Source organism: Tamandua tetradactyla, chromosome X, assembly GCF_023851605.1.
Source record: "Tamandua tetradactyla isolate mTamTet1 chromosome X, mTamTet1.pri, whole genome shotgun sequence".
NCBI lineage: Eukaryota > Metazoa > Chordata > Mammalia > Pilosa > Myrmecophagidae > Tamandua > Tamandua tetradactyla.
Window position 1 is genome coordinate 66,289,018 of NC_135353.1, and position 15,873 is coordinate 66,304,890.

General features: G+C 35.2%; 1 protein-coding gene across 1 annotated transcript in view; it reads right to left on the reverse strand.

Moving 5' to 3' along the window:
* The window catches only part of NRK (Nik related kinase), a 176,820-nt gene that overhangs the window by 15,865 nt on the left and 145,082 nt on the right, over positions 1–15,873 (reverse strand). The window contains exons 19-23 of the mRNA XM_077145558.1: positions 13,460–13,802; positions 10,660–10,846; positions 10,038–10,193; positions 7,924–8,067; positions 5,723–5,881 (exon numbers count right to left, since the gene is read on the reverse strand). Coding sequence (XP_077001673.1) covers positions 5,723–5,881; positions 7,924–8,067; positions 10,038–10,193; positions 10,660–10,846; positions 13,460–13,802 — 989 coding nt within the window. The remainder of the gene's footprint in view (positions 1–5,722; positions 5,882–7,923; positions 8,068–10,037; positions 10,194–10,659; positions 10,847–13,459; positions 13,803–15,873) is intronic.

The window sequence follows — 15,873 nt, forward strand, 5'->3', positions numbered from 1 at the left end:
ACCCTTAGGATTTTGGAGCACAGCCTTACCATCTGCTGCAGATAACTACTATCCTTTTGAGAAACAGCTTTTGGCCTGCTACTGGGCCTTAGTAGAGATTGAACGCTTAACCATGGGCCACCAAGTTACCATGAGACTTGTGTTGCTTATCGTGAGCTGGGTGTTGTCTCACCCACCAGACCATAAAGTTGTACGTGTATAGCAGCACTCTATTGTAAAATGGAAATGGTATATACAAGATAGGGCCAGAGCAGGTCCTGAAGGCATAAGCAAATTACACGAGGAAGTGGCCCAAATGCCCATGGTCTTCACTCCTGCCACATTACCTTCTCTTTCCCAGACCAGAGCTATGGCCTCTTGGGGAGGCACTTACAGTGAATTGACTGAGGAAGAGAAAACTCGGGCCTGATTTACAGATGGTTCAGCATGATATGTAAGTATCACCCAAAAGTGGACAGCTGCAGCACTACAACCCCTTTCTGGGGTGTCCTTGCAGGACAGTAGTGAGGGAAAATCCTCCCAGTGGGCAGAACTTGGAGCACTGCACCTGGTTGTTCATTTTGATTGGAAGGAAAACTGGCCAGAAACGCATTTGTGAATGCAGGACTACCAATGGCTCTGACTATTCAGGAATGAAGGTTTGGGTCACTCCACCTGGCAAAGAACCATAGCCAGTTGAAGTGCTTGCTGAGGGTAAAGGGAACATGGAATGGGTAGTGGAAGAAGGCAGTGATAAATATGAACTACGATCATGTGATCAGTTACAGAAATGAGGACTGTGATGCTGTTTTGTTCCTGTTATACTATTTAAGTTGTAAGATATCAAGTTTAAGAATGAATCTTACCCAAGGACTTGCACCCTATTCTGGAGAGAGTTAATGTGTTTCCAGTTATATGCAGGATAGTTGAGTATTGTTAGATGAAAGAAAAAAAAATGTGGTTTAATGTTTTTTTTTATTTAGAAATTAGGTATAGTTTAAGATGATATATATAGCTGCCAAGTTGACAAGGGTTGGACTGTCATGGTCAGGTTCATGTGTCAACTTGGCCAAGTGGTGGTACCTGTTTGTCTGGTTGGGCAAGTACTGGCCTGTCTGTTGTGATGAGGATATTTCATAAAATTAAATCATGACCACGTCAGCTGCACCCACAGCTGATTCCATTTGTAATCAGCCAAGAGGAGTGTCTTATGCAATGAGTGATGCTCAATTCAATCACTGCAAGTCTTTTAAGGAGGATTCAGAAGAGTCCGGTTCTCTTCCTGCTTCAGCTGGTGTGTCTCTCCTGTGGAGTTCATTCAGACCCTCCATCGGAATCATCGGCTTCACAGCCTGCTGTGTGGATTTTGGACTCTGCATTCCCGTGGTCACATGAGACACTTTTATAAATTTTATATTAGCGAGTGTTCTCTGTTGATGGTGTTTCTCTAGAGAACCTTAACTAATACAAGCACCATCCATTAGTAAAAGACATCCATCATTCCAAATAGGAACCCTAAATCTTCGGAGCGTAGAATTTGTTTACCAGGGGACAGGATAGTGATATGGATTGGGACATTACTTGATTACAATTTGATGTCCCCCAAAATGTGACAAAATTACTACCTAGTTTTATGGAGTATATGTCTTAACTTTCAAGAGCACTCTAAATCAGTCACTGAAAACATCAGAGCAAATAAAGGAAATTAAAGAAGGCCAAAATAAATAACAAGACATTTGTGTTCATTAATTAGAAGTGTGAATATTGTTAAGATGATGGTATTAGCAAAAGCGATCTACAGATTCAAGGTAATCCCTGTCAAAATATCATTGGTCTCTTATGCAGAAATGGAAAAGCTGACCCTAAAATTCATGAGGAATTGCAAGGGACACAAAATATTAAAAACAAACATTAAAAAGAAAACCAAAGTTGGAGAACTCATACTTCCTGATTTCAAAATTTACCATAAAGCTACAGTAATCAAAATAGTGTGGCACTGCCATAAGGATAGACATAGAGATTTAAAAAAATAGAATTGGGAGACCAGAAATAAGCCCATATATAAATGGTCAACTGAGTTTTGACAGGAATGCCAAGACCCTTCAAAGGGAAAGAACAGTCTCTTTTATAAATGGCACTGGGAAACTGGATATCCACATGTTAAAGAGCCCTGCATCATACTATATGCAAAATTAACTAAAAATGTATCAAATACCTAAATATAAGAGCAACAACCAATAAACTCTTAGAAGAAAGCATAAGGCTGAATCTTCATGACATTAGATTTGCCCGTATATTCCTAGAAATAGCAAAAAAAAAAAAGCACAAGCAACAAAATAAAAAAATAGATTAATTCATCTTCATCAAACTTTAAAACATGCATCATAGGACACCATCAAAAAGTAAAAAGACATTCTACAAAATGGGAGAAAATATCTGCAAATTATATATCTGATAATGGTCTAGTATCAAGAATATATAAAGAACTGTTACAAATTAACAACAAAAAGATGAACAACCCAATGTAAAAATGAGCAAACAACTTGAATAGATATTTCCTCAAAGAAGATATGCCATTAAACCATTTAATGGCCAATGAGCACATGGAAAGATGTCCATTATTAGTTATTTGGGAAATGATCTTCAAAACCACAGTGAGATACATATTTTATACCTACTAGGGTGGCTATAATCACAAGACAAACAATTACAAGTATTGGGGAGGATGTGGAAAAATTGGAAGTCTTGTTCATTGTTGGTAGAAATGTAAAGTGGTACAGTCTGGCAGTACTACCCAAGAGGAAAGGCAGCATACATAGCCACAAAGATAGGTAGGAAAATGTTCATAACATAGCAACATGTAGGAAGATTGTTCATAATAACCAAAAAGTGGAAGACTGCAAATGTTAATCAACAGGTGAATGGAAAACAAAAAGTGGCATATCCATGCAATGGAATACTATTCAGCAATAAAAAAGGAAGTACTCATGCATGTTGCACATAATACAAAATGGATGACTCTTAAAAGTTATGCTAAATGAAAGAAGTCTGTAACAGAATACCACATATTGTAATTGTAGGATCCCATTTATATAAAATGTTTAGAATAGGAAAATTATAGAGAAAGAAATTATGTTAGTGGTTATCTACAACTGGAGGTGAGGATGGAAATTGGAGGAAGGGTGAAATTGGGAGTAACTGCTAATATAGTTGAGGTTTCTTTTTGGGGCAATAAAAATTAGATCTTGATGATCGTTAAACAACTTTGAATATACAAAAACCATTGACTTGTACACTTCAAATGGGTATATATTATAATATGTAAGTACATCTACATAGAAGCATTTTTTCTTCACAAAAGAAAAAAATGACCTTAAATGACAATGTGCCAAGTCACAAGCTAATAAATATCTTATCACAATAAAGATTGTCCACCTCTATCTGTGCCCTTGACCATTATGCCCTTCTACCACTTTCTCCAAAAGAGACATTGAAACACAGATAATGCTACTTTTTCTCTTGATTTTTGACATTGTCCCTTGAGTTTGCTCTTCAAAGGCTTCTTGACACCTTCACCAATGGTATCTGTATGGTCTCAACTAATCCTTCTGGCTCCAGTAGAATTTGTTATCTTTCCTGTTAGACCTAAATCTTGTGACTAGGAAATTGCTTCTGGCCTCTCTAGGCAGACTTAATAGGAGAATCTAGCTTGTGTTTTCATTGTCTTTTGTACTCTTCCCAAGTAGGTCAAAGGAGCATGACTGATTAACCCCTGTGCTAGTTTGGAGCTGTAATATACCCCAGAAAAGGCCATATTCTATTAATCCATTCCTGTGAGTACAGATCTACTGTGGATGGGACCTTTTGGTTAGGTTATTTCAATTGAGATGTGACCCACCCCATTCAATGTGGGTCTTAATCCTTTTACTGGAGTCCTTTATGAGAGGATAAAAGACAGGAACTGCCCAGTGAGAGCTTAGAGAGAAAGCTCCCGGAGTTGCTGAGAGAGGACCCACAGAAGCTCATAGAGGAGGCCACTGCAACCAGGAGCAATGAAACCTGGGAGTGAAGGACCAGCAGACATCGCCATGTGCTTTCCCATGTGACAGAGGTGCCCCAGATACCAGCAAACTTTCCTCAGAGAAGGTATACTCCTGTTGATGCTTTAACAGGACATTTTCATGGCCTAAGAACTGTAAATTTTAAGTCAATCCTCATTGTAAAAGCCAACCCATTTCTGGTATATTGTGTGTTTTTTTGTTTGTTTGTTTCTGTTTTTTGCATGGACAGGCACCAGGAATCGAACCCAGGTCCCCAGCATGGCAGGTCAGTACTCTGCCTGCTGAGCCACCATGGCCCAGCATCTGGTATATCGCATTTTAACAGCTTTAGCAAACTGAAACAACCTCCATCAAACATTTTCTAGAAATTTAGTGTAGGGCAGTAATTGATGTTGATCTATTATCTTGTGGATCATGGAAGGTTATGAAAATCCCATGCAAGTATGGGTACTTTGCTGTCCTCCTGTGTGAAGATACTACTGTTCCACCTGTCAGTAAGATAAACACTTTTGGTTGCTCTGAGAGCTGCACAGGAAAACAGGACTTACTGAATCAATCTTCTTAACAATGGCACAGACTTACATGATGACTACATTTGTAACTATCTCTTACTGAATTAAAATTTGCAAATACAAGCAATTCTGCTATAGAAACTCTTGGTTAAAGCCTGGGGATATCTTTCACTTCTGGGACTTCCAAATTTACGGAATTGGATTTGGAGAAAAATAGTGACACAAAGTTAGAAGAAAATGTATATTTATTTAATGTCTTTGTTATCTGAGTGCTTGGTTCTCCATTTAATGGTGCATGCATGCATATGTACACACATATAAAAACATATCTTGAGAAAATCACTTAATATGTAGAACAGAAATGGTCAGTTGGGATAGAAATATCTTGTTGCAATTCGTATAATGGGATTCTAATGTTTCCCACCTATGTCACTAGTTCTGCCTCAGTGGGTAATTAGTGAAGAGGGAAAGAAGAAAAAGAAAGGATTTTCTTCAGAAATAGAACAGAATGAGATGACATTAGTTCCCAGTTGCCAATGGCTGAAAGTAGGATTCTGATACACTGGAGTTGTTACTCCATGTCACAGTGGAAATAAGTTATGAAGAGACAGGGGCTATGAAAACACTAATCAGGCAGGAAATATTTGGCAAATGTATACATGTATATTGACAGTGCAAGCAGGAGTCAGTAGATCATAGAAGAATTCTCTTTTTGACTGGAAAAGTTTCCTGGTCATTATGAAGAGAGATTTTCCAACTAAAAATAGTTATTTGATTCTATTTTGATGCTGTTCAAAAAAAGACACTATCAAATGAACTTCCTTCCAGCTTTCTAAACATACATCTCAAATATTTATATATTTGAAGCTACTAGGGGTAATAAAAAATCAGTTTATCTGGAATATCTAGGGTGACAGAAAAAAGAGAGAAATTCAGAAAGAAAACCAATCTTAACTTCAATAGTTACTTCAATCAGTTAAAATATTTTTTTTATAACAACTATGACTGTAGCATAAAATACCTGGAAAATGTCTCAATGAAATTCACTCATCTTTGTATTTGAAATTGTAAATTCTTTTCTTTCTCTACTTTTGCTTTCATAACAATTTACTTCACTGAATGAAAGGAAGCAAAATTCATATAGATATAATAAACACAAAAGGGACTTACAGACACTGAAATGTTCACAAGCTGTCAACTTGTCAATAGCTTTGCAAGCTTCCTCAGTCTTCAGCATTTCCTCTTGCCCTCTTTTACTTTCAGGATCACTATTCAAAATTTTGTTCCTCAGCCAGGCCAAGTGATACACCCGAAGTCTGTTCTTATGACCTGTTAGTAAGAAAAGATACAGTATTTCAAGTTAGCCTTTCTATTTTTGTATTTTTTGAAGAACAAAAGAGTAAAAGGAATTTTGCCTATTTAAGCAAATATTTACTTTTTAAAAAAAAATGCTTTGCATCAGAATCTCCCCTTCAGAATTTGGAAATGTGATAGTGAAGTCTTTCTTAGTCTCTTGGTCCCAAGAGATAATCACTTTCTTATCTACTGTCTGTCTATGTACGTCTCTGAAGTGGATTTAACAGTCTGTTTTGATGCATGTTAATACTTGCACTGTGCAGACAACAGAATCACCATCCATTCATTGTACCTTGGCTTTTCCCTAAGTCATGACTCCACCTCCTGGGGTTCAGAGAACTGGAAGCAGTCCATGGTAGTGTCAATACTTGTATATGTACGAGAGAGGTGCGTGTGATATATTGACTGGACATTCAGGATCAGTAGAGTGGGCCTCTTTGTGCTCTTTCTAGCATATTTACAAAACAATTGAAAAGTTTTATTTTTTCTTAATCCAATTTACCTTTAATTTTAATTTTTTAATTGTAAATCACACCAAAGTCTTGCAATTCATTTAGCAAAAACAAATTATTGAAATTACACATTTCTTTTCATATACAGTGACTTTATAATAATTTTTCTTAAAACACTGAAATTACACATTTCTATTCATATACAGTGACTCTATAAACATTTTTCTTAGTCACTTTTAGAGTTCATTAGAACAAGACTTCTAGGCCCAACAATAAAGATTCTTATGTGATGTATATATTTTTATGTAACATTTTTGAAACAGTGTTAAGGTTCAGATATCTATGTCTATTATCATTCTTTTCTATAATAGTAAAATAAACCTGCATTTTAAACTCTTAGATATCTTTGAATGCTGATGTTCTCAGCACTATTTGATGCAAAAAATCCACATTTGAGGGTGGTGCAATGGTGGCTCAATGGCAGAAATCTTGCTTGCCATGCCAGAGACCCAAGTTTGATTCCCGGAGTCTGCCCATGACAAAAAAAAAAACAAAAAAAAAAACATTTAATAGAAATGAAAGCACGACAAAGGGTAAAATTTGATTAGAGAAAGCTGGATAAAAAGTGAAGAAATCCATTTTCTCTAAGCCACCCAGATGCTTTGAAAAACTAAATGTTGCTCTGTGCACCTCACACAATTATAAGCAAGTGACCATGAACATGATCAACAAAATCATGAATTCTGAGGATATCTATAGAGGGTTTTCTGCTCTAATCAAAACTTTAAGCACAGTTAATCATATTCATCAAATACTGTGCAACACGGCTATTTGTTTCAGACAGACGGTACATAAACTCATATAAATGACTGATTAGCATAATGTTATTCAACAGCTAAACTATTTTCTAAATTTTCCTCTCCTTTTGTCAGTCACCTATACCTACAATCAGCTTTAATGCTAGTGTTTCCCTAATACTACAAAGTACTTAGTAATCACTATCATTCTTAACATCCATATACTTACACTCATATATTGGAAGATTTAGGTACTGACTTCCCAAAACAAGATCTTTTACTACTGTGTGAGAAAACTACAGAGGTCTTAGGGGCTTCTTTTTCTATAGGCTCTTGTGTTAATCAAGAAAGCCTCTTATCTATTTATTGCCCATTTTTTTCTTTGTTGCTTCTAACACATATCAAGAAAGGTGTATGTTTGACTGGTGGTCCTATATGCATGCGTGCGTGAGAATTCCAGCTGTGATGTAGATGGCTACTCAGAAAAGAATCCAAGAGATTGCAAATGGAATGGCTTTTCTTATTTTTGATACCCTTATCCTAGGTGCATTACAATCAAATATCCAGACACCAATATTAACATACCTCAGAAATTAGTTCACTTTGTAAATAGATAAGAATATAAATAGCAAAGTTTGGAGTCTCAATTAAAGGTTATATTTAAAGTGTTCTCATATGAATATTTTCACCTGAGAAAGTCTTTAACCCAGTTTGCAATCAAATTACTCTGCATAATTACTCAGTTAATTTTAGTTCTTAAACAAACCGGAGATGGTAATCAGCAAATTGAGTGGCTCTACAACTTGAATCTGACGGAATGGTCTTCGCTTTATAAGTTTAGTAATGTCTGCTTTTCCACTTCTGTCCATCAGATACAGATTAGATCGGGTTCCCAATAGCAAATTCACTCCTGTTCAGATTTTAAAAGAAAGTGCTATATTAGCTTAGCTCATATATATCTTTTTTTTTTTTTACATGGGCAGGCACCAGGAATCGAACCCGGGTCCTTGGGCTTGGCAGGCAAGCATTCTTACCTGCTGAGCCACCGTGGCCCGCCCAGCTCATATATATATATATATATATATATATATATTTTTTTTTTTTGCATGGGCAGGCACCGGGAATAGAACCCGGGTCTCCTGCATGGCATGCGAGAACTCTGCCTGCTGAGCCACCGTGGCCTGCCCAGATTATTTTTTAGAATTGCATTTATATTGGTATTTTTGCTATTCCAGTGAATTTTACCATTTTAGGCTAATATTAATCTCAGTCTATGTGACTGTGAATTCATGCCAACTAAACAAATTTCACAGAAATATATTAATGAAGACAAGATTCTGGTATTATTCCAGTGGCAGAAATCTGGTGCACTGTCTTACAAATAGAACTTTATGTAGATCTCAGTACTCTTTGATAGTGTCCCAAACCATATCAAAACAATCAACCCTTTTGAAAGTTACCACTAAACAGTAAGGATATCTAGTAAATACAGGTACTTCATTTCTGTTGATTTCTCATTCTTAACTATATCTAGGGTTTTAATGTTTTAAAATAATTATATGAAAATAATTATTTCTAAAATTATTTTTAATTGAATGTTTGTTATGCTTATCCATACATTAAAAAATTGTTACATGCAAAATTCTTGTGAAATTAGTTCTAACTTGCAGGTATCTAATTTTCTACACTCTGTTCTATTTGTTGGTTGGCTCTTTTGGTTCGAATATAACCACTATTTAAAATTCAACTGAAAGGACTGAAATATAATCTAGAATTAAAGTAATAATACACTTCAAACCACTGTTGGTGTTTTCCCACATAAATTGAGATACAGGACACAATCAGCCAAAGTAAAATAAAAGTGTTTTCCTCTTTAATAATATTCGTGCTCCATGGGTTTATTATACAGAGAAAACACAAGTGTCTTTGCCTTCATTTTCCTTCTCCATTCTTCACCAGTTCTCAAAGTCAAGACCAATGGCAGATTTAAGAAATGCATCTTCCTTCCACAGAGAAATCAAGGAAGGTTGGTAAAGTACAGCTAACTTTGGCTATAATCTTTTATTTTTCAAAATATGAAATTGTATGTTATAAAAATGAGTGACTACACATTAACTATATCTGGGTAATTGCCTGACTGAAATGTTAATAAAGTAAGCTTTGCTCTTTGTTATTTGACATATTATATTAGCAAAATTGTGAGGATGATGTGCTTTTTCTCTAAGTTGTTTAATCCAAATAACTATGATGTACTCTATTTTTTATTTAAAACCCTGTCCCCCATTCAATAATACATTAAAGAAAATCTGCGAAATTGCAAGTCAGAGGATGGCATTTATTTTGGATTTCTCCTCTCTTTTCATTTATGATTCAGACTGGCTTGAGGTAAAATACTGTGTCAACACTACCGATGTGGTTATAACCCTTCGGAAACAAAAATATTGAAAACGGTTATCAAAGTTAAGAAATTATAGAAGGAACTTTCTCTACAAATCCTAGACTATTTAAAAAGAAGATTGTGCAGCATTCTTTCTTGCAATACTTTATTTATTATATATCATATGGTGCACAGTAACCTGAATTAGAAATACTAACCTCAAATTTTTAAGTCATGATAACCTAGTTAAATATTATATTTTAGCCAAGTTACTTCAGGTTAAAAAAAAAACAGCATAAAAAGTTGGGGTATTGATTCAAATATCAAACTTCATTGAGTGAAAAAAATTAGCTAAACCAATTCTGAACAAATTAACTACTAAAAATATAGTGTTATTTTTATTTGACTGGAAATGGTTTGCTAATAGCAGAAAAAAAGACAACTTTATGATTTTCACAGATTTGCTACATAGATTAAAAATGTGTTCTTTGAAAAAAACTTACCCCATAAACATCCACAGCAGATCTCAGAAGTGAATTCCTTCTCATACATATGGATTAGTGGTTTTTTACATGCAGGTGAGACATAGAGGGGGTTAACATTGACATCAGAGGGTCTCTTAGGTGGTTTCTCAGGTACTTCCACTAATCCAGCATATGCTGCAAAGAAGTAAGTGGAAGATACTGAGGTTAATTACTAAACTATATACCATATATGTTCGGATGTTGCCACAAATGAGACAGCCTAGAAAATTTCCTTTTACTTTACCGTATTTTATTTTTAATTGGAGGTATCATTTCAATAACCCCTAACCATCAGATAACACAAATCATGATGGTTAAAACATATTGCCGAATATGAATAGATTTTAAGTTACTGTGACTAGAATGTAAACTAACGAACAAGTTAGATGAGGGACTCAATTTCTCAACTGTAGTTCAAATTTAAGTGCCATAAAGACTCAGTAAAGGGTAGACTTTTTTTAAAAGCACATATAAATCTGAGTTTATGTCAATTGAATATTAGAATGATTTGATTCTTTGCAAATAATGAACCAGTGGTCAAACACTGTATTTAATATGTGAACAGATAATGGCATTTGGAGATTATATTAAACATACTTACAGATGGCACTGGCAAAGTCAACATTAGCAGCCCTCCCAGAACCTTTGGAAAGAAATGAGTGACTGGCAGAAAACTCTGAGTTTGCTGATGATTCTGATACATCCTTATTGTCATTCTCATCATCAGGTGCTGGGGGTACAGTGCTGGATGTACTGGCATTTAAGGCCTCATTGCCACCATTTGGCACCTAAAAATAGAATCAAAATCCATTTTGTTAGGAACTTAATAGGGAAAAAAACATGCTTAGAGGTGATTTGTAAAAGAGAATGCAACATTTGCAACATCTATTATTCTATATTCTTATAAAATCCACATTTACTTATAGAGCGCAGCAATATTTTCAAGACAGAGAGAACTAATCTCTTTTGAGATGAATGATATCAGAGGAGAAACACAAGCCTTAAGTCTGCAACAATACAACATGGGGACTTAACATTTGTGGATTTTTTACCATGTGCCAAGTAATGTGCCTCAGCATCTTATTTACATATTTTTATGAATCCTTACAAATACCCAAAAACTAAATATAATTACTTCCATTTTACTTTTCAGAAAATTAAAGCGCAAAATTAATATATTCAAGGTCATAGGGCTAATAATTAGGGGGATCAGTTGAAACCAAAGTCTGTTTGATTCAAAAGCTTACATTCAACAATTCTATGCCAAATAGCTAAGTGAAAAAATTAAAAGCATCAGTATTGGGGTATCAGATCCACTGCTTGAAGGTATGGTCATAAAACTGGGAGGCATGAAATGCCTGTTCTGAGAATTGTCATATAATAAAGCTAATGATGGGAAATCCACCAACATAAATTCTAGAGTGTGAACATGCTTCACTGAACTAGCCTACTTAAGTTAACTGAAAGAGAAGAAACTCCAGGAAAGCAGCAAGAAAATGTGACAGAAATTATGTAGGATGCCATATCCTATGGAAAACACACCAGCTAAGGACCTGTCTGCTGATACTCTCTTTCTTGTGTCTGAACAATCATTCTTGACATTAAGAGAACTGTGCTGCCTTGTCATAGTCTGACTTTTGTGACCTTCCCAACCCTAAAAATATGCAGGATGTACTTTTTAAAAAACTAAAATGAAAGTTAGATCCATTCACTCTGGAAATATCAAAAACACTCCTTAAAATAATTGGAGACAAATTGTGGTGCTATGAAACCTATGTTGGGACATCCTGTTTTAATGTTTGAATTAAGGCATATTAGATAGATAGATATGGTTAGTTAGATAGACAGAAAGAAAACTTTTCCACTGATACTGCTTTCCCATTGGAAACCACCTGGGGAGTTTCCTTCCTCTTGTTTTTATTTTCTTTCTTTTTTTCATTGATTTCTTCTGTAGTTAGTGTGTGTCTATCATAGGCTAGGCCCAAGGTTGGACTCTTGGGTTGGGTGAGTGGATTGTGGTACTATGAAACTGTATGGACCCCAGAAAATCATGTTCTTAAGGAAATTTGACCCATTGTAAGTGGGACCTCTTGATGAGATTGCTTCAGTTGAGGCCTTAATCCTTTTACTGGAATCCTTTATGAGAGAATGATATTCAAACAAAGACTGAGAGAAGCCACCTAAGCAAGAAGCTGAAAGCAACAAAACTGCTCAGAAGAGAGAGACCAGCAGATGCTTCTAAGAAGTGCCTTGCCATGAGGCAATCTAAGGATCATTAGCAGCTGTTCTTCAGGAAGAAACATTGCTTTAATGGTGCCTTGATTTGTACAATTTTATCAGCCTCAAATCTGTAAGGTTATAATTTAATAAATTTCCACTGTTAAAGCCAATAAATTTCATGATATCTGCTTTCAGCAGCCCAGGAAAATAAAACAGCATAGAGGAAAATAATCAAGAATGGATTAGACATAGTTCCTGTCTTTTAAGAATTCATAATCTAGTGTGATGAAAGTCAAGTAACAAATAATTAAAATATAATGTGATGCATACTATAACAGAACTACAGGCAAAATGTTTGCAAGCACAGGGGAAGTGATATAAAATTCTGCAGCTTGGAAATTCAAAGACAACATTTGAGTTGGATCTTGAAGGATGACTAGTTCAACAAGCAGAGAAGGAGTTGAGGTGACAGCTTTTCAAACATAAGGAACAGCTTGCACAATGGCACTAACTTATGAAAATGTATGCCATCTTCAAAGCCAGTTTGAGTGATAAACAATAGGCTGGGAAAGTAGTGTGGTATGACTGTCTCTCTGTCTGGAATTGCTCTTATGTTTCCATATTTCTAAATACTCCCCATTTTTCATGTACTAGTTTAAATTCCTTGTGCTCCAGGAAAACTCCTCTGACAATTTTTATTGATCTAGCATATGTGAAGCTATTTAAGTATTTTAAACATATTTATAAAGTCAATAAACATTTATGAGCAAGAAAATCATTTTCTAAAATAGTACATAACTTCACTTACAACTGTGTTGAGACAACATTGTGAATGTAATTAATGTCACATATTGTATACTTGAACATGGTTAAAATTGGAAATGTTATGTTGTATGCATGTTATCACAATAAAATTTTTAAAAATTGTGTTGAGACACTACCACATACACATGATCTGAGTTATGAAGACAAACGATAAGAGGATATTTTTGTCACTGGAAGTAAATATGAACCATCAGCATTAGAAGAAATAAAGATTTACAACCAAAGCTACAATTAAAAATGTTTAAAGCTTCAGGTAGGTTAAAATCTATCTGGAATAGCGGGAAATATTAAGTATCACGGGCAGGACCACATTCACAATGAGAGGAATTCAATTTCTTTTTTGAATGGTGCATTACCTCCTGTTGATGTTTAAGGTAATGGGATGCTGGTCTTTCCAATCCTGGAACATATGCCTCTGAGCAATTTTCTCCTCCACTGAGTCCATGGGTTCCACTGTCTTCACTGAGTCCACTGATTCCCTTACCTCTACTACTCCTGCCTCTTCTTCCACCACTTATATTGGCTCCATGTCCTTCATGGTTGCCAAAGGCTGCACTGATCACATTGGCTGCACTTCCTCCATGATTTCTAGTGGTTCTTTGGTTTCCATAGCCTCTGTAGGTTCTTTTGCTTCCATCACTTCCATCTTTATCATCTTGTTTGCAGCTTCTACCTCTTCCACCTCTGATATAGCTTGGCCTGATAACAAGCTCCAATTAATGAAAGAAAGCAACCCAACAAAAAATGCATTTGAAAGTCAGCAAATGAAACAGAATTAGGAAGCATCTTATACATTTCTATTACATCCAAGGTTTTATTGATGGATTTGAACACTACTGGGGGTGGTATAGACAACGCAAATGCTTCTGTCTTCTCAATCTTGAAAACAAATAATATAAAAGCCACCATCAATTCCCTGGAAGCACCTGAATGATGGAGGCAAAAGGATGTTCATTCTTTGTTAGGAATATTTGTTAGATTATTGGCAAGGACATGCCCCCACTTAAATAATGGACTACTTCATGCATTAACAACTTCACAACCATTTGAAAGATCAAGGACATATTTTTCACTCAATCAAAAACATGCTTGAACAATTTTTCTTGTAGTATATGTAATTTATGGTATATGAATTTAAACATGTGCCTCAATTCTCTAACTTGTGTATTGACTGCTTTGCTACAGAGTCTAATTGGTCTATTACTACCATAAGGAAGTTCAGTAACAACTCATATGCTTTGAGGTAAGGTAGTCATTCAATTCTTCCCTAAGAACAAGTTTAACAAAGTGTCTTAGTGCTTTCTTTTTTTTAGAACTTTTAATTACTTTGATTCATAATATTTTTTTAATTGTATAGTATAACATATATACAAAGCAAATAAATAAAAAAGCAATAGTTTTCAAATAACTCTTCAACAAGCGGTTACAGGATAGATCCCAGCGTTTGTCGTGGGCTACCATACGATCCTCTCATATTTTTCCTTCTAGCTGCTCCAAAATATAGGAGGCTAGAGGGCTTATATACTTTTTTATCATCACAATCGACTTCTCTTTCTTTCTTTTTTTTTTTTTGTGAACAATAACATATATACATAAAAGCTACAAATTTTAAGGCACAGCACCACAATTAGTTTTAGAACATATTTCAGACTTTGACATGGGTTACAATTTCACAATCTTAAGTTTTTACTTCTAGCCGCTCTAAAAGACTGGATACTAAAAGAGATATAAATGTAATGACTCAGCATTCATATTCCTGAGTCAATGTAGCTTTTTTGTGTGTCTCCAGGAATTTGTCCATTTCATCTAAGTCATCTGATTTGTTGGTGTATAGTTGTTCATAGTATCCTCTTATGGTTTCTTTTATTTCTTCAGGGTCTGCGGTAACACACCCCTTCTCATTTCTGATTTTGTTTATTTGCATCCTCTCTCTTTTTTTCTTTGTCAGTCTTACTAATGGCCCATCAATTTTATTGATTTTCTCAAAGAACTAAGTTTTGGTTTTATTGATTCTTTCTATTGTTCTTTTGTTCTCCCATTCATTTACCTCTCTGCTTTAATCTTTGTTTTTCTCTTCTCCTATTTGCTTTTGGGTTAGTTTGCTGTTCTTTCTCAAGTTCCTCTAGGTTTGCTATTAAGTCCTCAATTTTTGCTCTTTCCTGTTTTTTAATATAGGCATATAAGGCAATAAATTTCCCTCTCAGCACAGGCTTTGCTGCATTCCATAAGTTCTGATAAGTTGCATTTTCATTTTCATTCATCTCCAGATAGCTACTGATTTCTCCAGCAATTTCTTTTTTAACCCACTGGTTGTTTATTACTCTCCATATATTTGTGAATGTTCTCGTTCTTTGGTGGTTATTGAGATCCAGCTTCATCCCATTGTGATCAGTGAAAGTGCTTGGAATAATTTTAATATTTTTAAATTTATAAAGACCTGTTTTGTGCCCCAGTATATGATTTATCCTGGAAAATGTTTCATGGGCACTAGAGAAGAATATATAAGCTTGTGCTTTGGGGTGCAATGACCTATATATGTCTGTTAGGTGTAATTCATTTATCAAGTTATTTAACTTCTCTATTTCCTTGCTGATCTTCTGTCTGGTTGTCCTATCTATAGAGGAGAGTGGTGTATTGAAGTCTCCTACTATTATTGTTGAAACATCTATCGTTCCCTTCAGTTTTGCCAATGTCTGTCTCATGTACTTGGGAGCTCCTTGATTGGGAGCATAAACATTTATGATTGTCATATCTTCTTGGTGAATTGACT